The 26,035-nt window shown below is 36.0% G+C and overlaps 1 protein-coding gene across 1 annotated transcript in view; it reads left to right on the top strand.

The window, feature by feature from the left end:
- The first annotated feature begins 11,696 nt into the window (after positions 1 to 11,696).
- Positions 11,697 to 26,035, top strand: part of LOC125658338 (structural maintenance of chromosomes protein 4-like) — a 44,427-nt gene continuing 30,088 nt past the window's right edge. The window contains exons 1-11 of the mRNA XM_048889570.2: positions 11,697 to 11,850; positions 12,131 to 12,273; positions 17,552 to 17,746; positions 18,295 to 18,474; positions 21,667 to 21,831; positions 22,043 to 22,170; positions 22,512 to 22,652; positions 22,774 to 22,924; positions 23,761 to 23,904; positions 25,305 to 25,382; positions 25,622 to 25,743. Coding sequence (XP_048745527.2) covers positions 11,787 to 11,850; positions 12,131 to 12,273; positions 17,552 to 17,746; positions 18,295 to 18,474; positions 21,667 to 21,831; positions 22,043 to 22,170; positions 22,512 to 22,652; positions 22,774 to 22,924; positions 23,761 to 23,904; positions 25,305 to 25,382; positions 25,622 to 25,743 — 1,511 coding nt within the window. The 5' untranslated portion in view covers positions 11,697 to 11,786. The remainder of the gene's footprint in view (positions 11,851 to 12,130; positions 12,274 to 17,551; positions 17,747 to 18,294; positions 18,475 to 21,666; positions 21,832 to 22,042; positions 22,171 to 22,511; positions 22,653 to 22,773; positions 22,925 to 23,760; positions 23,905 to 25,304; positions 25,383 to 25,621; positions 25,744 to 26,035) is intronic.

Below are 26,035 nucleotides of genomic sequence, written 5' to 3'. Positions count from 1 at the left end.
GAGTCAAGCGGCATAAACTAAAACATGGTAAAATGTGAAGGTCTAGTGAAGTTAGGTGTATGAATTTAAAAAAAATCGTCATTAAGAGATAATTAGTGGTAATTATAGATAGTGGATTCTTTCTGACCAGCCCACTACATGCAAAATATGTCAATATGCAACTGAGATAGTTTCATGTTGACAAGTGACTTATTTATGTTAACAAACAAGATATTATGTTGACATGCAAGTGTTATATATATATATATCTTTTTTGGAGAATTTGATAATATTATGTTTACAGGAAGACATTTTTTTAAATTATAGATATTTAAAACGTCGAGTGCCTTTGATTGGTGAGTGTGTTTACTAAGTTTTCATCGTATGTACTAGTCCGAAATATCTGACGTTTTTCTGGCTTTTTTTTTTTATGATTTTTATATTTACCGTGCCTTGCATCAAGTCAGGATTAAATGCACATAATAATATCCAGATTATGAGACAAATGGTTATTGAATGTTACAAAATTTAAGCACACATGTTTTATGACAAATTAGTATGGTTTCTCAAAATGTCAAGAATTTTTTAATTTGAGATTTCATAACCTCACTGTTCTTGTAATATTTTCATGGCCCCATATCTCCGTATCTTTTTCAAGTTCATTGAAGGGAGGAAATGCAACGGACAGACCGGTATTCGAATCCCGCTCCCTAACTCAGTTTAACACAACCATACAGGGACATCATATATATGTGTCCCTAACACTAGACTATGCCCAAGCGCATGTATTCAAACTGTATCGTTCTATATGGTACCGCCTGCAAGTTTTGTTCTTCAGATAATCGAATTCGATATCCTTGCTTTTTCGATTATGTACAAAACTAATGTTCGATACGGATTTCAAGTCGTTTTTATGAGAACATCACAGTTCCTATTGTCCTATTTCTAAACGTTCAATTCATTTTCTAACTCACACTTACGTTTACAAATAATACGTCCTTCTCCTAGCCCCGCGATGTAACTAATGCATTTTAAACCTACCTTATTTCCCTCTGTTATGACAACGTTCACGTAGCAACGTCACCGTCCTCACGCGTGACGCAGCGTAGTGACATCGGAAATGTTGGAGAGTCAATCGTTACTACTCGGCTATTTCCGTAACCACAAATAAACTGGTTACGGATAGGACGAGCGCATGATCCGATTGAAGTTAACCTCTGTACATAACCTCTGTACGTTAACCTGTACATAGCATTGTAATTTTTTTTTTTAGAAAGTGTAATCTAACTTCTACATCGAAGGATAATTAGGAAATTAAACAGAAAAACTCGGGTCACAGTGCTTATTGCGCTACATTGTTCTCAATTTAACCTTTTTGCACTTTAGAATTATTGATTTGTCTGTTAGATCAGATCATCTAGTGTCAATACAATATAAGCAACACAAATCAATCATTACATAAAATAGATAATGTGTAATCATGTCTTCTAACACTACTATGGTGGCTGATTTACAATGCTATATACAAATACACTCAATTTTTATAAATTGTATGCATAATTTAAAATTTATAGTTAGGCTAATTATATAGGCTACACGCATGAATGATAATTGCAAACAGGACCGGATTCAGGAATTGCGGCTAGGAGGCTGCAACTTTATGAGGCAGGTGTTCTAGGAGTCGTTTTGAGGCCCCGGTGGATCCAAGGTTTCCATGGTGGAGGCCCAGCCGGGGGCGAAGCCCCCAAAAGTTCCTGGATTTTACAGATTTTATAGGGTTTGAAATATGTCTCCTATGTAGTCCTTTTTACTATTTTCTGTCATTTTTAATAAGGTGAAATTAATAAAATGACGCAAATTTTAAGGGTTTAGGGTAAATATATAAGGTCTTCTAGTAAAATTTATTCAATAAATAAAAAGATTTTGTCATTTATTTCTCCGAGAGTGGAAAAAATTATTGCTTCTTTTATGGTTTATATTTTTCTAAACAAGAGACCACGATTTACTTTAAATTTGAACATTTTAGGGGGGGGGGGGTGGCACCGGCTGGAAAATACATTTCGGGGTGAAAATACGGGTATTACATGCACAATCCAAAATAGACAGTTGATTATATAGAGAATGATACATGGCCAAATCTGTATCACGCTCCATATCAATCCGAGACTCCAAATTATCAGCCCGAGGGCCGTTGGCCCAAGGGCTGATATATGGTCGAGGGTTGATATGAAGCCGGTGGTGCAGATTTTGCCATGTATTGTTATTTTTATTATATATTTGAAAATATTGAATTTAAGTGGCTTATTAACGGATAAAAGTTAAAAACAACGACTAATGGTTTTTAAAAAAAAGATATTCAATGAATACATGTAGATCTACCTGTATATGACATAAGATAGCAATTTAGATGAATTGTTTGAATTTTATGTAGTTTGATATTACTATTTGCTAAAATTAATTATTGTTAGGCCTACATCTTGACCAACTCGATCAATTCCTCAAGTTCTCCAATTCTCCTTGCCAAATATTTCAACTTTCTCTCTCCCATTTCTGTCTTTCTCCATTTGTTTAAAAAATCATATCGTCTGCTTCCACGCGGTAAAAGTCCGAGGTACTCCGAATGAAAACTACAAAAGTGTTCCAGAAACGTACGGTAAAGGGTGAAATAAAGGGTGCTGATACAGGGTGTGTGATAAAGGGCACGTACCTGTGTTCATATATATAGCAAATGTATATTAAATCTTCATATCTCTCGAACATTCATGCAATAAATTGTTTATTATACCGAAACAAAGCAAGACTACAAAAATGCAGTTGAAATTGGAGTCTGCTTTTCTATACCTTGTTTGTAGCTGAGATCACCCTAACGGTAACACCGTGCCGTCAATGTATTAGAAGGTACAAACAACGTGTTTCAAAACTGTGTATCAGAGACTTGCACACATATTTTATGCCTTACGAACTATGAAAGTACAATGACTCGGACCTGACGTTACAGTAAACTACGTCTACCTTGACGTACAATTTATGGAAAATGCACGAGTCTGCCGAAGGGCAATCGTAACTATACTCGGCTATTTCCGTAACCGCAAATGAACCTCGTCAATCATAACTACTTGCGCAAATGAACTTCGGTGGATCGACGCCATCAGAGTTGGTTGCTACGTATACATAAACGTAACTATGACGTCACAGTCGTACGTTATACTATGAAACGTAAGCTTTCAAGTGCATCTAAGATTAGCCTTAGTACGTAAGTCCTCGAGCTCGCGCTTCATACTTCACCGCATATCGTAACGTAGTGCAGTAGGCTGTGACGTCATAGCTAATCTAAGATATCATACATATCTAAGATATTCCAACACTATCAATCTCCACTTATATGTTTATGTATTAGAGTGATTAAGACGTAAATGATACCAAAACTGAATCTGTGATGAAAATCTAAATAACTCATTATACAAGGATTCGATTCTGGCCTTTTAACCTCATCTACAGGCGCGCTTCCGGCGAAGAAATGCATCGATTTGATACAATTATTGCGCCGATCCACGTCTGAGTCTTCCTACCGGTTACGGAAAAGGACGAGCGCGTGTTCCGATTGGAACCTCGTATGTGGATCGACGCCATCAGAGTCGGTTGCCATGTGTACACAAATGTAACTATGACGTCACAGTCGCACGTTACAATATGAAACGCGAGCTTTCAAATGCATCTAAGATCTCATGTATATCTAAGATATTCTACCACTATCATTTTCCACCGATATGCTTGTATTAGAGTGATTAAGACGTTAATGATACCAAAACTGAATCTGTGGTGAAAATCTAGATAACATAATATACAGGGACTCGATTCTGGCCTTTTAACCCACTCCACAGGCGCGCTTCCGGCGAGGAAATTATTGCGCCGATCCACGTCGGTTACGGAAAAGGACGAGCGCGTGATCTGATTGCTCGTCAATCGTATCTACTCGGCTATTTCCGTGATCCGATTGGATCGTATGTGGATCGACGCAATCAGAATCTGTTGCCAAGTGTAGAAGGACTTCCAGGCCAGAGTGATCTGTGGCACAAACCTCACAAACAGCTTCCCACTACAGACTGGAGTGAGACAGGGATGTTTACTATCTCTCCTACTTTTTGTAATGTGTATTGACTGTATGATGAAGAAGACAACCAATCAGAACAACAAGGGATTGCTTTGGACATTTGAAAAGTCTCTAGAAGATCTAGACTTCGCATATGACATTGCACTCCTGGCTCATCGTTTCCAACACATCCAGGGGAAGACAACCGACTTGACAAACTACGGCAGCCAGATAGGTCTCAACATCAACGCCGGAAAGACGAAGATCATGAAAGTTAACAACAAAACAGAAAGAGACGTGAATATTGGGAACAACGTAGTAGAGGAAGTCTCAGAGTTTGCTTACCTCGGCAGTAAGATCACAGCCGATGGGGATTCAACATCTGATGTAGAGAGCAGCATAACCAAAGCAAGAGCAGCCTTTGCAAGCCTGAGGAACATCTGGAAGTCAACAGCCATCAGCATCAAAACCAAGATCAGGATATTCAAGAGTAACATCATTGGAGTCCTCCTATATGGTGCCGAGTCGTGGAAGGTGACCAAAGGTATTGTCCACAGACTGGATGTCTTCCAGACCAAATGCCTACGACGGATTCTGAAGGTCTTCTGGCCCAACACCATCAGCAACAAAGATCTATATCAGAGAACGTCAACATCACCAATATCTGAGATGATCAAGATGAGACGATGAAAATGGATCGGACATGTCCACAGGATGGGAGCAACATCAATCCCAAAGATCGCCATGAGATGGACACCAGCAGGAAAGAGAAATAGAGGGAGACCAAAGGAAACATGGCGGCGATCAGTAGAGAAAGAGATGAAGGAGTGTGGATGGACTTGGGGCCAGATTTAGAACATGGCAGCAGACAGACAGAGATGGCGATCCTCAGTGAAGGCCTTATGTGCTTCCTAGCACGAAGAGGATTAAGTAAGTAAGTAAGACCTTGTAAAGCTGCTCAATATGCATTTTTTGTTGCCATGGCAACCGATTTAAATTTTATTCAAGATATAAAAAATGCTATTTTTTGTGTTTTAAAATAACTTTTTTTTTCTACCATTCAGTATAATCTTATAGATAATACCCTTTTTTTAAATTCCACCAGTTTTTTACCCCATAAAGTTGCCTTGAGTAGTTTTTATACCACTAGTATTCCCTTTTGTACAAAAATCCTGAAAATGTAAAACATCACAAAAATAAGCCCATCTGGTCAAAAAACGACACGGGCGATTTTTTTAAAATTCCAATTTTTAAAAGATAAATTCCTACTGAACATACTGATATGCAACATGACTTTGTTCGCTACATGTCAAAATGTCGCAAACCTTACCTTAATTGAAATAATGCGCGCTTCAATTCAATTATTGCTCTCATCAATTGAATTAGGGCAATAATTGATTTAATGCACGCATCAATTGAATTATTGCTCTCTTCAATTCAATTGATGCGCGCATCAATTGAATTATTGAGAACAATAATAGATTTGATGCGCGCATTAATTCAATTATTGCTCTCTTCAATTCAACTGAGGAGAGCATCAGTTTCGTAGAAACATTGCTCGCAATAATAAATTTAGAGCTCGGTATAAATAATTTGGAGATCTCTTTAATTCAATTGAAGATAAATTTAAAGACCCAACTTTAAGTTAACACCCCCAAATCGCTAGCCGTCTGTCAATCAAACATTTAACAATAGATCGTAGGTGGAGAGACATCTGTAGAGACTGTGGTCTGGAGGGACCCCAGAGAGGTGTTTTGATAGCAATAAGGACCAGTACCTACTGGCATTCTTTAGATCTTGAGGAACCCATGTATTCTAGAGTTTTGATAGCAATGTTTTTGTATAAGGAATTAATGCGCACATCAATTCTTTTAAAGAGAGCAACAATTCAATTAAAGGGATCATTAATTCAATTGTGGATATGTTGAATTGAAGATATCTTTAATTATATAGTTCCTCTATCTAAAAGAATTATTGCTCTCTTCAAATGAATTAAAGATATCATTAATTCAATTGAAGATAGCAATAATTGAATTAATGCGCGTATCAATGTAAATATTGCTCTCATTGGTTGATTTAATGCACGCATTATATCAATTATTGATCTCTTCAATTGAATTGTAGCACGCATCAATTCAATTCTTGATACCATTAATTCAATTGAAGAGATCATTAATTTAATTAAAGTGCGCATTAATTCAGCTGAAGAATTAACGATATCATCAATTCAATTAATACGCGCAATAATTCATAATTAAAGATATCATGAATTATTTGAATAGATTTTAATTAAATTGTTGCGCACATCAAATGAATTGATGATATCTTCAGAGAATTGAAGATATCTTCAGTTATTTGAGTTTATGTTAATTTGGCGCTCCATATAGGTTCAATATTCAATTACACCTATCTTCAATTCTGTTATACATTTTATTTCATGGCTTTTGTACAGGATATATCTTCAATTCTAGTATACCTATCTTCAAACCAATTGTACCTATCTGAATTAAAGACATCAACGGCAAACCGACAACTCAACTGTATGATAAACGGGATGATTTCAGCTTCTCCATCGTCAACTTCTCATATTTATGTAGCAATATTCCATTATCACCTGCATATGGTGTTTATATATCTCAACTGATTCGATATGCAAGAGCTTGTTCTGCGTATAGTCAGTTTTTAAATCGAGGTAAGCTACTGCCAAACAAGTTGATGGTACAGGGGTTTCAACAGTCTCGATTGAAGTCAGCATTTCGCAAATTCTATGGTCGTTATAACGATCTAGTTCGTCAATACAACCTATCATTGGGTCAAATGCTGTCTGACGTGTTTCATACTGATTGTTAAGCCGTTCTTGCCACACCGATTTTGACTGCGGATAACTCTGTTTGCCTGATCAGGATATAGGGCTTACGGCGGGTGTGACCGGTCGACAGGGGATGCTTACTCCTCCTAGGCACCTGATCCCAACTCTTGTGTGTCCAGGGGTCCATGTTAGCTTAGCTACCTATTTTGTATTGCTTGTAGGAGTTGTGAGAGTGATCGTTGTTCGTTGTCTTCGCCTTTCATAGGTATGATTGAATAAAACCCATCTTCAATTCATTTGAAGAGAGGTACAATTATTTGAAGATAGGTTCAAATATTTGAATAAATTGGCATTCCATAGCCAATTACATCGAAAAAGAATAGGTGGATCTCAACCGTAAATAAGTTAGGCTGGTTATTTATTGACTCGCCCTTGTAGTAAGTATAGAGGTCTGTAAGCTTTTGGTAATGTAAATTTCAAATATTCTTGCATTTTAAAATTATACATATAATTGTATACTTGACTATGAAATGCAAGTTTTCCACAATTTGTTCGTTTTATGTTATAAAATTGATCAGATATTTTAATATAAAAACCACCGTGGTGGTCTAGAGGTTAGAGTGTTCGCCCTGCATGCAGAAGGCCGGGATATGAAACTCGGCCGAGTTAGTGACAGTTCCATCGCCAAACGCTCAGCAGGTGTGCTACAGGTCCTCGGAGATGACCTTAAAAACGGATGTCCCGTGTCACTCACAGTAGGCGTGGCACGCTAGAGAACCCTCGCTGCTAAATGACCGTAATCGCCGAAAAAATGCCTAAATTTTAAGCCCTTCATCGCTGTCTTGGTGACGTCTCAATCTGATTAAAATAAGATCTTTGATCCGCTCCTTTATCAGACCAAATGTGATACTTTGCTGACCAAATTGTAAAGTCTGTTGATCAATCCAGCAGGCAATTGAAAACTCAACCGGTATTTTGTAATTCGCTGTAGGACTAAAATATATCTTAAGATAAATTTAGGATATATCTTAGTCTTAAGTGAGGCCATCGAATCTGTCCTAACGTAAGGTATATCCAAAGTTTTCTCTTAAAGTTAAGACATCACTGCACTAGACCCGTCCTAAGATAAATTTAAGACGTCTTAATTTTGTATATGCTTATATATGGCTAATGCCTATTTGTGTGTGCAAGGAAGGAGAACCCAGAAAGACTATGTCTTCAAAAGGATTACGACAATCACGTAGATCATATGTACTTAGATGGCCATGCAGAGCATCGAGTCTCACCTGCACCCCCTCCCCCGAAGTGTGTCAGTTCTAATCATTGGAGCTATTTACCATCCACCAGATGGTAAAGACAGTGTTATGATAGCCCACATTTTCGAGTGCCTAGAAAAAAATACTGCAGAAACTTCCAGAGGCTGGTATCTTGGGTGACTTTAACAAACTCAAACACCAACCACTTCAAAGAAGTTTCAAACTCAAACAAATTGTGAGAATATACCAACTCGATCCAAGAACATTCTAGACAGAATTATGACTAATCTGGTTAACTATTATGATGTTTCCTTTCCTATCGGTTCTATTGGATCCCCAGATCACGAAGCGACGATGGTTAAACCTTGTGTCAACGAGTTAGTGAAACCAAAAATAGTAGTTGTAAAATCTAGATGTGCAACATTTCCAGAGGATGGAGGTTGCCACTGAGTTGAGGGCCGTTAAGTGGCAAGAACTTTACCGCTTACCGTCATGTGAGCTGCAAACAAAATTCTTCATTAATACTGTAACTGAACTTGTAGATCGTTGCATTCCTATTAAAAACCAGATTGTGTGCTCTAATGACAAACCATGAATCAACCCTGATTCCCTAAGTTTATCTCAAAGAGACAACGGGCAAGGTGCATTGGCAATATCGAATTGTACCACAAAATCCGAAATCAAGTAAACAAAATCAAAAATCCTCAAATGCAACTTCTACCAGAAATCTGTTAAGAATGTGTGTGATTCTGACAATAAAAAAACAATAGTGGAAAACTGTGAAATGCTTCAACAAAAAGAATGACGGCCTACAAAACCTTGCAGCAAACGATTACAGTGGTGACATCCAGCTCCTGGCAGGCGTCATCAACCAAACGTTTGTGTCGGCATCAAAGGATCTAGAACCACTGTCTGAAACCCAACAACCACAAGCCCACCATCTACCAGATGATTTTATAATGCCCTTGGTTGTTTGCAAAAAACTAAGAAACATAAACTCTAAAAAAGCTACTGGACCTGATAATCTACCAAACTGGATCCTAAAAGAACTGTCGGATATCATCGCTGAACCAATATGCCATCTTTAGCAGTTCGCTGAGGGAGGGTAGTGTTCCACAATGTTGAAAAAGGCTGACATTGTCCCAGTTCCAAAAACTATTTCAGTAAACAATTCAAAAAAAGATTTGCGCCTAATCTCGTTAACACTCATGTCAGCCAAACTCTTGGAGAGTTATCCTGTACAACACCTGAAGAAAGTATGTCCAAAGATTGACACCAGTCAATTTAGAAAGCAATACAGGGTAGTTCAGCAACACATGCTCTCTTGATAATCCTTCAACCAATCTACAAGGAGCTATATGACAGCAAATACTTTGCAAGACTCCTACTAATTGATTTCAGCAAAGCGTTTGATCATATTCACCCTGGGAAACTGCTGGAAAAATCACAAAATAGTAATGCTGATCCAGTAATGATTCAATGGTTTCAAAGTTTTCTAACAAATCGTGTGCAGCGAGTAAAGATCGGAAATGAAAAATCGGATTGGGCAACTGCCAACGGAGGAGTACCACAGGGAATTGTCAGCTGGCCACAGCTATTTATCCATATGGTGGCGGATCTCCAAACAGATATACCAATGTTAAATTTGTGGACGACACCACCTTCACTGAGATTTTAAGTGAAAATTCTCATATGACATCCTCCATCAAATCAATCATGGAATGGTCTGCTGTAAACCAACTGGGCATGAATGCATCCAAAACCAAAGAAATCATCGTATCTTTTTACAAAAACCCTGAAGTGGAAAATCTTTCTATGAATGGAACAGAAACAGAACGAGTGTCTGAGAGTAAATTACTTGGTGTCATTATTAGTGAATATCTCAAATGGGGTAAACATGTGAATTATGTAACTGAAAAGGCATCGAAACGCTTATTTTACCTACGTCAACTCAAATATTCAGGATTATCTGAGAGTGATCTTACAAAGGTTTACAAATCACTCATAAGACCAATTTGTGAATATGCGTGCCCGGTGTGGTCAACAGGACTTACGACTTCCCAATGTAACCAAATAGAATCAATCCAAAAGAGGGCTTTAAACATTGTAGGACCATGTGACTCCTATAAAAATGCAATGGAAAATCTTGCTACCAGAAGGGAAAATATATGTCTAAAACTTTTCAGTAAAATGGAAAATCCATCACATTGCCTCCACGATCTTCTCTCGGAACTGCAGGAAAACAAATATCATCTACGAAACTCATCAAAATATGCCCTACCGAAATGCAGGACAAATCGCTATAAAACAGCTAAATGTGCCATGGTGTATTAGACAATTATCTTAAACCCACCGTTTTGACACTTTTTAAATCAAAATATTCACATGTATGTCTTAATCAAAACTACGTTTCATGACCCATATCATATCAAATTTTTAGAGCATTTTACAATTTGCTTATAGTCGGATTTTCCAAACATTACATAAATATGCCAGTTGATGTCGCTGAATTAACCCAAATAAAGAAATATTTTCGTGAAATTTTTCTCGTATATCAAGACATTGTTGTACTTATGTTAAAATCCAATCACCATTCAAAAATAAACATATACAACTTCATCAAGTGGAATGATCTAGTTCTCGTGTATATCTACATGTAATAAATTTTAAGACGTGATAAGGAGATTTGTTTTGTTTATGCAAAATATTTAATAGAGTCTTGCAGTGGTGTAATATATAAGACAGGAATAGCAGGGTTGTAATATATAAGACATGCCGGAATAGCAGTGGTGTAATATATAAGACAGGAATAGCAGTGATGTAATATATAAGACGGTAGTAGCAGTGGTGTAATATAGCAGTGGTGTAATATATAAGACAGGGATAGCAGGGGTTTCGTTCCTCAGGTATCTCTCCAGTGTGTGCGTGCGGGTGTGGTCTTATTCAAGAAATAATCAATCTGATTTTCAAAAATAAAATTTTATACAATCAGCTAGCTTGTTTAAATATCTGTACTATTTACAAGTCATTAAAACAGTTTAAGTTTTAAGTCACTAATATTATTGTTCATTGGTCTGTAATGTTATGTTTCTTAAGAATTATCCTAAGAATCTCTTAAGTCTATATCCTAGTTATAGTCCTTAGAGAGCTTAGAACTATGCCCCTCTTACGATATGTCTTACACTCATCCTAAGTATCGTCCTAAAACATATCTTAAGTCATGTCTTACGACTATTCCTAGGAAACCTTTGATAGCATGCCTGCAGATTGGGTGACGTCTCCATATGAGTGAACAATTCTCAGAGAGACGTTAACCAAGATACAATATTTTCATAATTTAGTTTCTTAATTCATTGCTAGATCTAAATGTTTCATAGTTCGCTCATTATTTCGTCCTTTTATTTTTATTAAATAATTGTATAATTTGACTTTCTGAAAAATGTATGCTATGTGTTACATCTAATAGGATCTTAATTTAGAATTTGATACGAGTCATGGTTGTTTTGAAATTCCCGCCAATGAAGATATTGCAGATAATTTTAACCAATTAAAACTACGATCAAACGACTTCCGGTTTTAGACCTCGTTGAGCGCCATTTTCAACAAAAATGAATTGAAAGGAGGGAAGAAGCTTTGAAGAAAAGGCATCGTTATGGAGGTCGATGAGACCCCAGAAACAACGGAGCAAGTCTCCAGAGCTATTAATCTGGAAACAGGTACGAAATGTTTGTTTTTGATTATAGCTCTGCCGTTGTGTAAATACTCTTTGTCTGAAGAATAACATTCAAACCCAAGGAGAGTTCAATTGTATGACAAATCTCTTTTAATTTTGCCCCAATTGTCTTCAATTCTATGATAATTTGTTGAATATAAAGTTGGAGAAATCTTGTTATTATAAGCAGTATAACTTAGAATATCTTCTAATTAGTGACATAAACGAATGACACATTCTGAATTGACCATACAGTGCAGTATGTTTCTCTTTTACCCTTTCAGATTTTAGCCCAATAGAGATCCCCCCCGCACCAGAATCTGTAGCTACATATGAAGTGAATGGACCCCGTCTTATGATATATAAAATTGTCAATGAAAATTTCAAGTCGTATGCTGGTGTTCAAACTCTAGGACCATTCCACAAGGTTTGGGATCTACCACTTTGAATTTTTAAAGATTAGGAGATTGACTTTTTTTTTTCAATTAAGGTCCAATACAAATATTTCATTTTAGCTACACAGAAAAATAGTAGACAATGTTCGAGATTGGTTTAAAACTTGGTATAGTCCATGGGTCTATGCCAAAACCAGATGACAGACCTCATCGAATTAGCATAAACCGCGCAACATTGAAAAAAAAATCCAAATATCTTTTCATTTACTTCTAATGTACTTCGAAAGCATATTTTCTTTCCATTTCAATAACATCCTGTTTTCCTTATAACATTTATCAGATGTTGACTGACCATGCAGGGTAATTTGGAATAACTATATTGCTTTAAATCTAGAAAATCGGCGTAGACAATTTAGTATATCTCAGTTACAATTGGCATAGACCATTGTTATTTGATATAGACTCGGTCTATAGTTAATTTCGAACACTGAGTAGAGACTAGTATTTAAAACTACCAAAAGTAGCTTACTTTGCTAATTCAGAAATTCATGCAAAATTTAACAAGTCATGTTTATGACTGGGGGTCAGTATGAATAAAACTTACTCTTCAGACTGCTGCACGCTTCAAAAGTGCTTGAGAATATTCCCATTGAAATGAAATATTTTTCTTTTCTGTATGCCAGTGCCTACACATAAGTAAGGCCAAAAAAAAAAATATGTGTGTTTACGGTACCCCGACCGACCCTAATTTTAGGCCCCGACCCTAATCATTTTTATTTGAAAATCGGAGAAAAAAAAATAAAAATCCGGAATTTCCGCTCCGTCCGCATTCGGTTTTGTCTATTATCATTTTAAACCAAAACAAACATGGCGGCTGCCGAGACAAGTTGTCATCGTTCCAGTGTACTGTCTCTTTCATTCAATACATGTTTACATCGCCAAGAAAAGAAAAGTGTAATTGCACCATTCAGGGACAGTACCACATTCATTGACATATTTGATCAATATCACGATTACAATTTAAAGAATAACGAATTCACTGTGAAAGCAAAGGGTGAAACCGTAATCGCCCCTGCACTCACGGTAGGCGAAGTTGTTAATCTTTTTAATATCAGAGGTCTTGAAAAGTGTCGGTAATGTCGGATTATCCGATAAAAGTAGTAAATGTCCGACACAAGTTACTTAATTGTCGGTCCTGATGGCCGATATAAGATCGGGATCGAAGTCCGTTTTTTACCGGGGAAAATGGCGGCCATGTGGCCCATAAATTTTCAAATCGATGCTAAATCCGGCAACACATTGAAACTTCAACGTGATGAATCAGTTGTGAGGAACTACGAGGAGAAGAGAAACCGATTGTATCTCTGCCTGGCAATCTGGGAGACAATGGCTTTTGTTTGCAGTGATTTTACCTACTGCTTGGTGACACAATCTGCTCAAAGTCGAAACTGACGAAAGACCAGCTACACCCGGGCAAAAGTGAGAGAAAAAGTAGTTACAACGATTGCAGAGGAAGATGAGAAGAAGTTGAGAGGAATATATAGGATAGAGAGAAAAATGGAGGATGAGGGAGAAGTGGAGGGTGAGAGAGAAATAGAGCAAGAAAGTGACTCAGACAGTGAAAGTGAGGAAGATTCATTCAGAGTGTATTAAGGAAGATGAGAAAGGCCATGAAAAGATAATTTATAAACGTATAGCCGAGATGGAGATTGAATATAATTACACTGTAGTTGATTTTAAATAAAATTTATGAAAACCTCAAAAGCGATGCATTTTTATCTGGACTGACAAAATTTTGTTTGGGCTGACACTATTTCTAACAGTGTCAGACCAAATGTCTGACACTTCAAAAGAAATTTCAAGAACTCTGTAATATTAGGGAATTCACATTCACATGTGAGGGCCAAACCAGCCCGGTTGAGGAGCTCACTGTCTGCGTTCAAAATGCTGCTGAAAAGGCAAACAAACAAGCAATAAATGCTTTCCAGCTGATGATGTCAGGAGGGTCAAGACGTTTTCCTGATAAGAAAACAAAAAGGTAACATACATTCAAATTCAATATTAGCTTCAGTCCAGTATCTTTCAGGGTAGGATACATGACAACATCTCATAAATGTTGTCTGACCCAGTATCCTGCCTCTCTCTCAACCTGGCCCAATAAATTCAGATGAGATATAAATTACTTTACACAAGATCAGCTTTAACAGAAAGATTTGTTAGTACCTATTTTTTTTATTGTGAATTCAATAGTGTTTGGTACTAAGTTGTTGTTTTATACCCTTAAAAATAGACTTATAAATGATAAAAAATGGTGATATTGACAACATATTCTTTTTTCATTGAAATGGAAAAAAAACATATCTTTCAATACACATGCTTCTTCTAAATCTGGACATATACATGTAGTTGCACACTAGAAATTAAAATGGAAACAATTCAACAAGGAATTTAATGCATTGGTACATCTATAGGGTGATACAAGAAACATCTGATGTGGTATAAAAACTAACTAAACATTGGGGAATTATAGTAAGTATTGTCTCTGCATGCATCTACAGTAGGAATGTGATAAGCTAAACATTAAATACATGAAATAAATAGATATAGGCCTACTGTATGAAAAAAAAAAAAATCGACCTACCGACCCTAATTTTTTTCAGCAGGGTACAGTAAACACACATTTTTTTTGGTGGCCTAACAGGACGTTTAGCAAAAAAAAAAAAAAAACCAACAAAAAACCGAGTTTTGTCAATATTCATATTGAAATGTCAGGGCTTGAAACTAACTTTTTATGTCACCAGTCCAGCCGGACTGATGGGGTATAATTTCAACCAGTCCGCAGAAAATTTACCAGTCCAACAGAGTTTTCCAGAAATGATAAAACATTTCATTTATGTTATGAAAATGAAATTTAACTCAATATGTCTCTGACAATATTGTAACACTTATGTGAGATTTATGTTTACTAATCAGGTTTGTCTGATATCTAGAGAAGCATGCCAAATGTGTGTTTAAGATTTCATAAGTATATTTTCCAAAATGATGCTTTAGAAAATTAACCCGTCCCATCAGACTGACTGAAACATATGTCGGTCAGTCCGCCATACTTTTAACCTGTCACAGACTGACGGGCATATGTTAATTTCGAGCCCTGAATGTAGCATTGATGGAAAAATATCCTTTTCTAATTGATGAATGAGGTCTTGGAACGTTATGTTGAGGCAGTTGCAGCAAAAATTCTCTATATGATTAAAAATACATGAAAGTGCCAAGCATCCCTGAGATCTATGTTAGTCTGTGTGGTCCGCTGGCAGTCTATCCTTTTTAGCTGATGTTATTGACAGAATATCATTTGGAAAGAAGAACCACTGTCACATTCTTGGGTGATTGAATTTCTTGCAGTACGTATTCCATTAGTTCTCAGGGGTGTGATATATTCTTCTTTTTAGAGGAAATCCTCTGATTGTCTCAATTTTCAAGAAAATAAAACACTGGGTATAGAGGGATGGAAATTATTTTTCCAGGTAGGATGAGGTGTTTTTCATCCTTGATCAGTTTTCCTCAGATTTCTGAGGAATTCAGTCACAATACTGGTTCTGGAGTGTCTGTGATGTCTTCATGGAAGCTCTTATAATTATGGTCAGTCTTACCTTAAATATTGTCTTGTTTACAGGGTCTTGGGAGGAGGGTAGTGATGAGACAATTGTAGCAGATGTTTGATTGTCGGTCATTTTGGGCTCTACAATGCTACAAAATTGAGTACTGACTGTTACCTGCATCACTAAGAAAAACGAATCCAAGTTCTACTTTGTTTTTGTCCCAATTAGTTATGAAATGATTGTCGGTTTATTTATTTTTCATAATTGATTGTCACCTGAACACAAAACCCACTTTTCTCGGCTGCAAAATCTTCATGCAATGGGATGATGCAAATTGTGATTTCATTGTTATATTCGTAGGAAATGTTTCAAATTGTGACTTTTTGCCTGTCTTTCATAAATTTCTGATTTGTGCTGAAATAGTTAAATAAAACTGTTTTGGTGAGTCTGAATTTCTAAGTAGATCAAGATTTAGGTTGCGCTGGACCTGTTCAAAATGTTGAAGTACAAAAATGAATAATTACATACAGTGGAATTTATTGTGAAATTGAATAAAGACTTTTAAATTGGTTTCTCATGCACTGTCACATAAAACCGAAAGCTGCATTGATCAATTTACTCAATTTTATGAAATCAGAAGTTTATTTTGGTAAAATGGTTATTTTAAGCCAAACATTTTATGACCAAGTGTTTACACTTTGTTATGAGTGATTAAAATAATTATACACAAAGAGGATTCAGTTGGTAATTGTGTGAAAAAGAGAGGTGACTCATGCTAATGCCTGTCATTGAATGTTGAAATTTTAGAAAAGATTAAATTTATAGGCCAAATGAAGGATTGGTATTTGTGTTACAGAGTTCCCGAAACGCGCCGGTCCATCGGGCATCCCCGATAAATTTTGAATGGGGCCGGCAAAATCCAAATTTTATCGGTCAAAATGTCCGGCAGATTTTATGGACTATTTTGAAATTTAAAAACATCTGATTGAACAAATATAACTAAATGTAATAGTCATTTTATTAGTTACAAAAAATAACTATTAATTAAAAGTGGAGGGAAAAGCCAAACAAGCGCGTAGTTTTATTTTTTTTTATCCGGATAAATTCGCGGGTTCTTTTTTTTTTTTTTTTTTTTTACACACGTACGACAATTTCCTATTGGAGTTGACCAACATTGGGCATGTGGCCGATAAAGTGGAATTCGGGTGCCACAGGTACTAAAAGAAAAAGACGGTCAGAAAGACAATGATGGGGATAAAGAAAGCAGCCAAGAAGATTGACCTACGCTAGATCTACTTGCAACAAGAACAGCGAACAACAAGACGAAGACATTATGATTCAGGAAGTGACACAGGATGAGGAACCTAGGAATACAACAGTTGCTGAATCGGACCCTGAGACTGCAGATGACTGTGACTACGAGACGGACTGTGACTCTGACAACGAACAGACAGAAGACTTTAATGACAGAGCAATTGAACAAACTGTGCATGAAATGGAAATAGAAATAAATTATTAGTCCGATCTATGTTAATTTTATCTCTTTTTATTTAAAACAACAATGTCCGGTAAATTTCACAATTGTCCGGTAAATTTTGAATATTTACCGGACAATTGTCCTACAGATTTTTTACTAGTTTCGGGAACTCTGGTGTTAGTTTCTGCTGTCATGTGGATGTGATGTACACAATACTTTTTACCCGTTTTGCAGAGTTTCACGTCCATTGTTGGTCCAAATGGCAGTGGCAAGTCTAACGTCATCGACTCTATGCTGTTTGTGTTTGGTTTCCGTGCCAACAAAATTCGATCCAAGAAGATAAGTGTTTTGATTCACAACAGTGAGAACCACAAGGACCTGGACTCCTGTACAGTGAGCGTGCACTTCCAGAAAATTATTGACACTGGAGTAAGTACAATTGTTTTCAGGTTTGTTGCTAAAAATAAACCTGTCCTATTCTAGATATTGTAAAGGGGGAAATATTCACTACCGTTTTATTTTCACTATATTTGCAATCATATTCAAGGTCGTGAAAATAAAACCATTGCAAAGTGCTTTTCAAAGTATTTGGGGGTGGAGGTCATACATGAGAAGGGGTTTATCCGTGAAATTTAAACCATTGTGAAATACCAATTGATAAAAATCATGAAATTTTAGCCCCATAGAATTAAAAGCCTTTACAGTAAATAAAGTTTTCAGAATCATAGTTTGTCGAGTTGATGTGGAAGTGTCTTTTAAAACTTTTTGGTCAGACGAAAGATTACTGGTTGTAGGATTGAAGGAAAACATGTTTTCAGTCTTAATATCTTTCTGAATAATTCTTAGATTTAAAAGAAGTACTAGAAAAGTTCTGAACGGAAATCATAGAGTAGTGTACAGGTTTAAAGTGTATAAGTATTGGATGCTAGCTTTGAATGTTTAGTGACCAGAACTTATGGACAGTCTTTGTTTGGTAGGACGGAGAAAACGATTACACGGTAGTCCCCAGCTCGGAGTTTGTGGTGTCACGGACTGCACACAGAGACAACAGTTCCTATTACACAGTGGATGGTAAACGGAAGACGTACAAAGAAGTGGGAGCTATTCTGAGAGGAAGCGGGATCGACCTCGACCACAACCGCTTCCTCATTCTACAGGTCAGTAATCATTGATGTGGTGACACTGGTCATCTATACCGATAAACAACTGAAGTAGGGAAGAGTTTGTAAACTTCTTCTATGTTTATGTATTATTATTTGTAAGCTTCTTCTATATATGTATTTAGCAAGTATTTCCGCTTCATTTTGTTGCCTGTTTATTATTACCCTCTGAGAAATACTCGGTCCACTTTTATATTGGAGATTTTTGCATGACAATCTATCTGGACCTTATCTACACCCTCCCCTTTTCCAATTCGTCCTTAAAGAAAAGAAACTGATGGTAGACAAATTTGAATATTTTCCTAATCTCAATGCAAGATTTGTTACTAAAGTACAGAATAGGAGGGGGGATCATCAAGTTTTCGTCCTGAATATTTGTCTCTGAAATAGAAATGTCTTCATGTCTTAAAATTCTCTCAATCCACCAGATCCAACAATAAACAGGTTATCTGTAATGCAAGAATCTTCATCCTCGAAGTAAGAAAGCTTTAAATTGAGAGCCAGCGGATATTTCCTTGGACTTGTACTACACTTGATTTGAAAGCATTTAAAAAAAAAAAAATCACTATACGCAAAAATCATGAGGTACACTGCCATGCTTAGTGAACCAATCCAATGACGGAATAGTTAAGACGGCCTGGTGTGTCCTTGCAGGGTTTGACATTTACTTTTTTTAGCACTAGACCAGTCGGGCTACTTCAAATGATTTTTCCTAGACCTGACCTTACATCCACTTGCCCCAACCAACTTTCCAGAAACTGATACAGTCAAACCTGTATTAAGAGACCGTCCAACGGAGAATGGAAAAAAGGTCACATATGACAGGTGGTCTCTTAATACAGGTTGCCTATTTTCTGCAGTTAATGGATAAAATTTCGCAAATAATTTGTACAATGGAGAAAATGACTACATGTATTTGGAATTTATCATTAAGAATATCAAGTATGGTTTTAATAGTTGTAAAATAAAATTAAATACACTGTAGTTAAAAATCTAGAATACAATGGGTTGTATCATATTTTTTTATTCATCAAAAATCTGTTTAAGAATGATAAATTTTCTAAAACTTAAAAAATTAAATACACTGTAGTTAAAAATCTAGAATACAATGGGTTCTATCATAATTTTTTATTCATCAAAAATTACATTTAATCTGTTTAAGAATGATAAATTTTCTAAAACTTATAAATACTTTGTTGTAAAGGGTATTTATGTATAGCCTACTTGTACAGTGTAACTAAAAAAAATGCAATGCTTGTGGTAAGAAAGCAAATGGTGAAGTGTTGCGTCTCCTTTTGTACAATACATGCTGGAAATATGTTATTCAATTTGAGAAACATTAAATAAATCACAATATCCATTGTACATGCACAGCAAATCTTTTAAGCTTAGAACTAATGCAGGCAATTTTCTTGAACTTGGACGTATCAAATACTCGGGACATGTCGAAGTGGGCCGCTAGTTCCGGTCATTATTCTGGAAACCTCGAGTATCTCATGCAGGAAAACTGCGAATACTCCGTTTAAAATTTCAGTCCTAAGCACAATATTTACCTGATTTATATCGCAATCGGGCAAATTTTTCACTCTCTTGAACATAATGGTATAACAAGTGGTAGATTTTCATTTCCGATCTAGCCTACCCGGCACTTCTTAAAGTTTGTCGAAATTCGCACCTTCAAATACACCGGCCTTGATTCCCTGATTTTGTTAAACAAACAACAACTCGGGTTTTATTAATTAACCACACACGACACTGAATGTTGACAGCTTGGGTATAATAATTTATTCAGAGGGCCGACTAAACAAGATCATCACCAAACTGCGTATTAAAACAAAAGTGTTAGGGGCGATAATTCCCAGAATAGTTGCGCGTTTGAAAACGAAAGTGTTAGGGGCGATAATTTCCAGAATATTCAGCTCAACCGAAATCGAAAGTAGTAATCACGTTGTAATCGAAAAATGTACAGTCGTTAAATAGAGGTAAAATGTCTTTAAAATACACGAAAAGGTTGTAAAAATCATGGTCGTTGGTCGCGTCAGACAGGTGGTCGTTTAATACAGGTACAAAATATAGAGTAACGTCTTGGGGGGGGAACTTTTTATGGTCACATACGACAGTGAGTTGCTTAATACAGTGGGTCGCTATGGCAGTTTTGACTGTAGTTTCTCCATATTTCAATGTACTTAATTCAAATGACAAACATTAAGTTTGCATGAACTAAAACGTACTTAATTGTCTGGAAATAGAGCTTTAGTCTCGTCATTCAATTTAACGCTTTCATTTTCAAACACATTTTCTGTTTCTTTAAATTCTACCCGGCATGGAAATTCTTTAGTCAATTTAAAATAAAATGGCCTCAACCGTTTTATAAATCTCTATTTCATAAGTCTTGCTTGGTTTCTTCCCAACCTTTTACTTTTTTCTCTTGGGACATCTTTCCTTGAGGACGAGAAGTCGTATTTGAATATAGAGACATTCCCGCACATATGTCAGCACCGAAAAATGGTTGTTTACGATTAATTTGATAAACACTTTCTTATATTTGATTCAAATAAACTGGGTTTTAAAAAAATGAAAATAAATTCATCTAAAACATAACTTTACACCATTAACATCGAGTAGATGTCATAAAACATCACTTCCGACCGCGACTTATTTATTAGAAATAAAAATAGAGATTGTGTCATCATGCGGTTCAAAATTGCTCGCAAACTCTACAGTTATTCTTTTAAATTAAGAATAAAATATCTTATGGTTTAAAGTAAAGTTTCTTGTTTATTTTTTCAACACGACCAGTCGGACTAGTAAATTGACATTTTACCCGACTGGACCTATCATTTAGTAGACTCAGTCGGTCGGACGTGCCTTAGTGTCAAACCCTGCCTTGTGTAACCTGTAATTCTTGCAAGGATGCAAAGAAGTACTCCCCCACCCACCAATGCAACTAAATGTCTCAAACATATATATCAAAATACACAAAACACTAGGTCACTAGAGTATCCATTAAAATACTTTCTTTCATGTTTGAATAATCTGTTTAAAAGTTTTCAAAATAAGTTTATTGGACAAGCTGAATCATATTGGAGTTAGGTGTTTTATCCACCTATATGTTTGACAGGGCGAGGTTAAGAAGATTGCTATGATATTGTGATGACGTAGTGTTTTGGGTATTTTGATGTTTGACAGGGCGAGGTTGAGCAGATTGCTATGATGAAACCTAAAGGTCAGAATCAGAGTGATGATGGTATGCTGGAGTTCCTGGAGGATATTATCGGCAGTAATCGATTTAAAGAACCCATAGAAATCCTTGCCAAGAGGGTGGAAACACTCAACGAACTCCGTGGGGAAAAGGTTTGTATTGTAAACACAGTAAATAAAGGGGTGAAAAGGCTTATAGGGAGGATGTATACATGTATGTGTGCCATATGATAAAAGTTTACGAAAAGAATGCTTTCTCTGTGTTCTGTAATCTTGTGTTAAATCAAATAATCATTCTGTGAATTTTAAAACCCCTAATATCAACATTTTCCTGAATAGATTTGTGTTGTGAATTTGATTACAGCTGAATAGGGTAAAGGCAGTAGAAAAAGAGAAAGATGATTTAGAGGGATCCAAAAATGAGGCTGTAGAATACTTAAGCATGGAGAATGAAATCGTTCACCTCAAAAATAAAATCTACCAGAAATACGTGTAAGTACAATGCTTGTAATCTACACTGCCTTGTTGAAGAGCTTCCATAAAGTGTAAACTAAGCTGACTTGTGCTTACTGAATAGTAAACTAAGCTGACTTGTGCTTACTGAATAGTAAACTAAGCTGACTTGTGCTTACTGAATATACCAATTAGTAGTAATTTTCTCTAGTTGGTAATCCTTTGAAATGACTCAAAAATAGGTGTACTATATGCTGTGTTTTTGCCATAACTTGTACATCATATAGTTTTAAAAGTTTGGGTATACAAAGAATTGAATTTCGTCCGTTATAGAATGGAATGTTATATAATTGTAGAATGGAATGTTTTTATAATTGTAGAATGGAATGTTCTGAGAATGAAAAAAAAGCACAGGAAGAGTATGACAAGATTTATGAAGGAATGAAAGATGTAAATGAGAAAATGAAAGTAATTACAGATGCCAAGAACGAAAAAGAAACGGCCTGTAAAAAAATTGTCAAGTAAGTAATTTCTGAAATGGGTGTAGCGGATGTGTAATGGATAAGCTGCAGTTTTGGTTTTGCACAACTTGTAAAGATATAGTGTGCATGCATTTTAAAAACCCTCTTTCATTTCTCACAGAAATTTCGAAAAACTAACGAAAGATGTTGAGGAAACTAAAGAAAAGTTTGCTGATTTTGAGAAACAGGACGTGAAATGTCGAGAAGATCTAAAGCATGCTAAAGGGAAAACAAAGAAACTGGATAAAACATTAGAGCAGGAAAAGAAACGAGTAAGTGAAGGGGGGGGGTCCCATTAAATGGTGTGTTTAGGGGGGGGGGGGGGGAGTGTCCCAGTAAATGGTGTGTTTAGAAGTGTAATGGATTGCAGCATAATTTTTTTTTCTATTTTATAGGAATGGTACCCATTCAATTGGGGAAAATAGCATCAAAATTCAATAAATTGAGAATTTTCTGTCATTCTGTTTTAAACAAATTTCACTGTGGGCCAGTAAATTCAGACACTGGTCAATGATTTTTTAAGACCCATTTTAGGTCTGAATATCGGCCCTTCCCCTCCCAAAAATTACCAATTTCCCCCCAATTTAACTCCCACTTTCCCCAATAATACAAACTGGCAAAAAACGTATTTGTTAAAAAATAAGTTCAATACGAGTTGTTTATGTACGGCATGACAAAGATGCGCATCAATTCTAGATGATTTAGAAAGAATAGTCAAAAATTTTAAGAGCTTATAAAAAGTTAAAAATGTAAAATAAAAGAAGAATGACATCAATTTATGTTTGATTTCTTGTTTGATACGATATATTTAGCATATTTACAATAATGACTAGGTTTTCCCAATTTGATCAAAATATTGACAATTTTTCCCAATCTGAAAGCCACAGGACCCTTTTCAAAAATGTTGAAAAATCACTGCTGTTCCTACTGGCCAGCAAGTCTAAATGTTTTCGTGAAGACTGAATAAGCATGTTCATCCTCTACATAAAACGGAGTTCATAGCAGTATGACTTCGGAGACAAGATGGTCATAATTATATTCCTTTTCCTCCTTTTGATGCATAGATGAGCCTCATTTACAAAAGATGAAAATTCTGTGTATTTTGTAGGTTGAGGAACTTAAACTTGTACCTTCAGAATCAGAGAAGGCAATTGCCGACCACAAGAAAAAGTTGGAGAAGTTGGAAGGTGAGAAAAAGATTGAGGAGGATAAACTAGCAGCTGTCATGGAGAGTTTGAAGACTGAGACCAAGGTGAGGAGTAATGTCGGGTGATGGAAATTTTGTAGATATCTGTGTTTGCATTAAATTTCAGTGCAGATTTTTAAGGTGTGGCCATGACTTGTTTATTAAAGTCTTCCAAACAAAGTTTGGAGATTTATTGTTTTTGCTTAGTTCTTGTATAAATTCATAACTTTTACATATAGAGACATGGGATCTTCAATAATGATTGAAGATTGGTCCTACAAACTGATTTACACAACAAACTGGTATCAATAAAGTCAAGTAACTGAAAAGTTAGCATTCTCTCAGAGTGTAGATAAAAGTTCCCATCATGACACCAGGTGCAGGTGTCAAGTTTTCCATGGGGAAAATGCAACTACTCCTGTGAATGATGGGGCTTCTTGTTTCAGTGATAGGATAAACAGAGATAAAATGTGAGTCAAACTGCAGTGAAAAAAATTTGTATGTCAGAATCAGGTAAAGGTGGCGTAATGTACCCAGTAAATGTTTAGACTCAAGATTTTATTTTTGGAAAGTTAATATCATTATTAGATGTGAACCACTGAGTACAGGTAAAAATTAAGAATTTGTGAAAAAAAGAATTAAAGATGAAAATTAATTATATTATATCAACAGGGATTTTTTAAGGATCTGTAGGGGGGCCGAAAAATAAGACCCCATTCCCAATGCTAAAAAGCAAGTATTTTTGCCAATTTTTGCTTTAAAATTCCCAAACAATGAAAATGAATCAGAGTAGCCTAATTGTTCATAAATCTTCTCCACAGGTCCACAGATTACAATTTTTGATTCAAAATTGTTAAGTAAACTCTATTTTCTGACCTCTGCTTATTTGAACGAGGTAAACAATGTAGCAAGGATATTTAGGGTAGCATTAAATCTCCTGCATTATGATGTACTGTACAAAATACTGTGAAATCGTCATTGTTCTCGGGGATCAGTGTTTGTGGATTTTGTGGGTCAGACTTGATAATGAATTTACATTACTCCCAATTGCACAGTAGGTACAGTTGTATCTACAGACAATGTTTTTCATATAAAGACAATAATGGAGTTATTGTCAGTGGAGAAAAAACTTAATTCTTTTAATTATCATTATATCGGATGTACAGTGAAAATACAAGCAGCGTCACATCATGCTTATAATCAAATCACAGTCTAACACAATGGCCTTGAATTGCGTCAGTTTTCTACGATTTTTCCATGAGTTTCAACCTGTTAGTATGGATTAGATTTAGGATGGAAGTTACCCATGAGATTACGCCCCCAGGAACCAGTAAAATTTTGGTTACCTACAACCGCTGACCGTCACGAACAATGAGCATTCACCAGTAGTTAAATCACTGGAACTTGACCAACCTTGATGTAGATCTCTTGCATTTGAAACTGGAAAAAATTATGATTATTTTCAGGGATTGCAAGAAGAAAAGGACAAAAGAGAAACGGAACTGTTGGGACTTCAGAAATCTGTAAATGAAACAAAGTCCACTGTGAGTATTCAAGTATTTAAATTCCCAAAGAAAAGTATCAATGAGTTTTATTCACAAAGCTTGTCATATTGAGCTGATCTTTATTTTATCAGTTGAGAATTTTTAATTTTATTGTTGATAGTTGAGAATTCTTTTAATTTTATTGTTGACAGTTGAGATTTTTTAAATCTATTGTTGACAGTAGAGAATTTTTTATTTCATTGGTGACAGTTGAGAATTTCTAGTTTTATTGTTGACAGTTGAACATAGCTCAATCTGAGCTTGATATCTACCTCAGCAACCAGCAAAGTGAAACCAGTAAACTGAAGGACATGCAGAAAAACCTATACAAGGCTGAGAGCACACTTAAAGACAGAAAAAGGTAACAGCTGACACTGACAAATAAAGGTAACGACTGACACTGACAAATAAAGGTAACAACTGACACTTACAAATAAAGGTAACAGCGGACACTGACAAATAAAGGTAACAGCTGACACTGACAAGAAAAGGTAACAACTGACACGACAGGAAAAGGTAACAGCTGACACTGACAAATAAAGGTAACAGCTGACACTGACAGGAAAAGGTAACAACTGACACTGACAGGAAAAGGTAACGACTGACAACAGGAAAAGGTAACAACTGACATCGACAGGAAAAGGTAACAACTA

Source organism: Ostrea edulis, chromosome 9, assembly GCF_947568905.1.
Source record: "Ostrea edulis chromosome 9, xbOstEdul1.1, whole genome shotgun sequence".
Classification (NCBI taxonomy): domain Eukaryota; kingdom Metazoa; phylum Mollusca; class Bivalvia; order Ostreida; family Ostreidae; genus Ostrea; species Ostrea edulis.
Note: the sequence above shows the minus strand (reverse complement) of the source record. Positions and strands in the feature narration are given on the sequence as shown.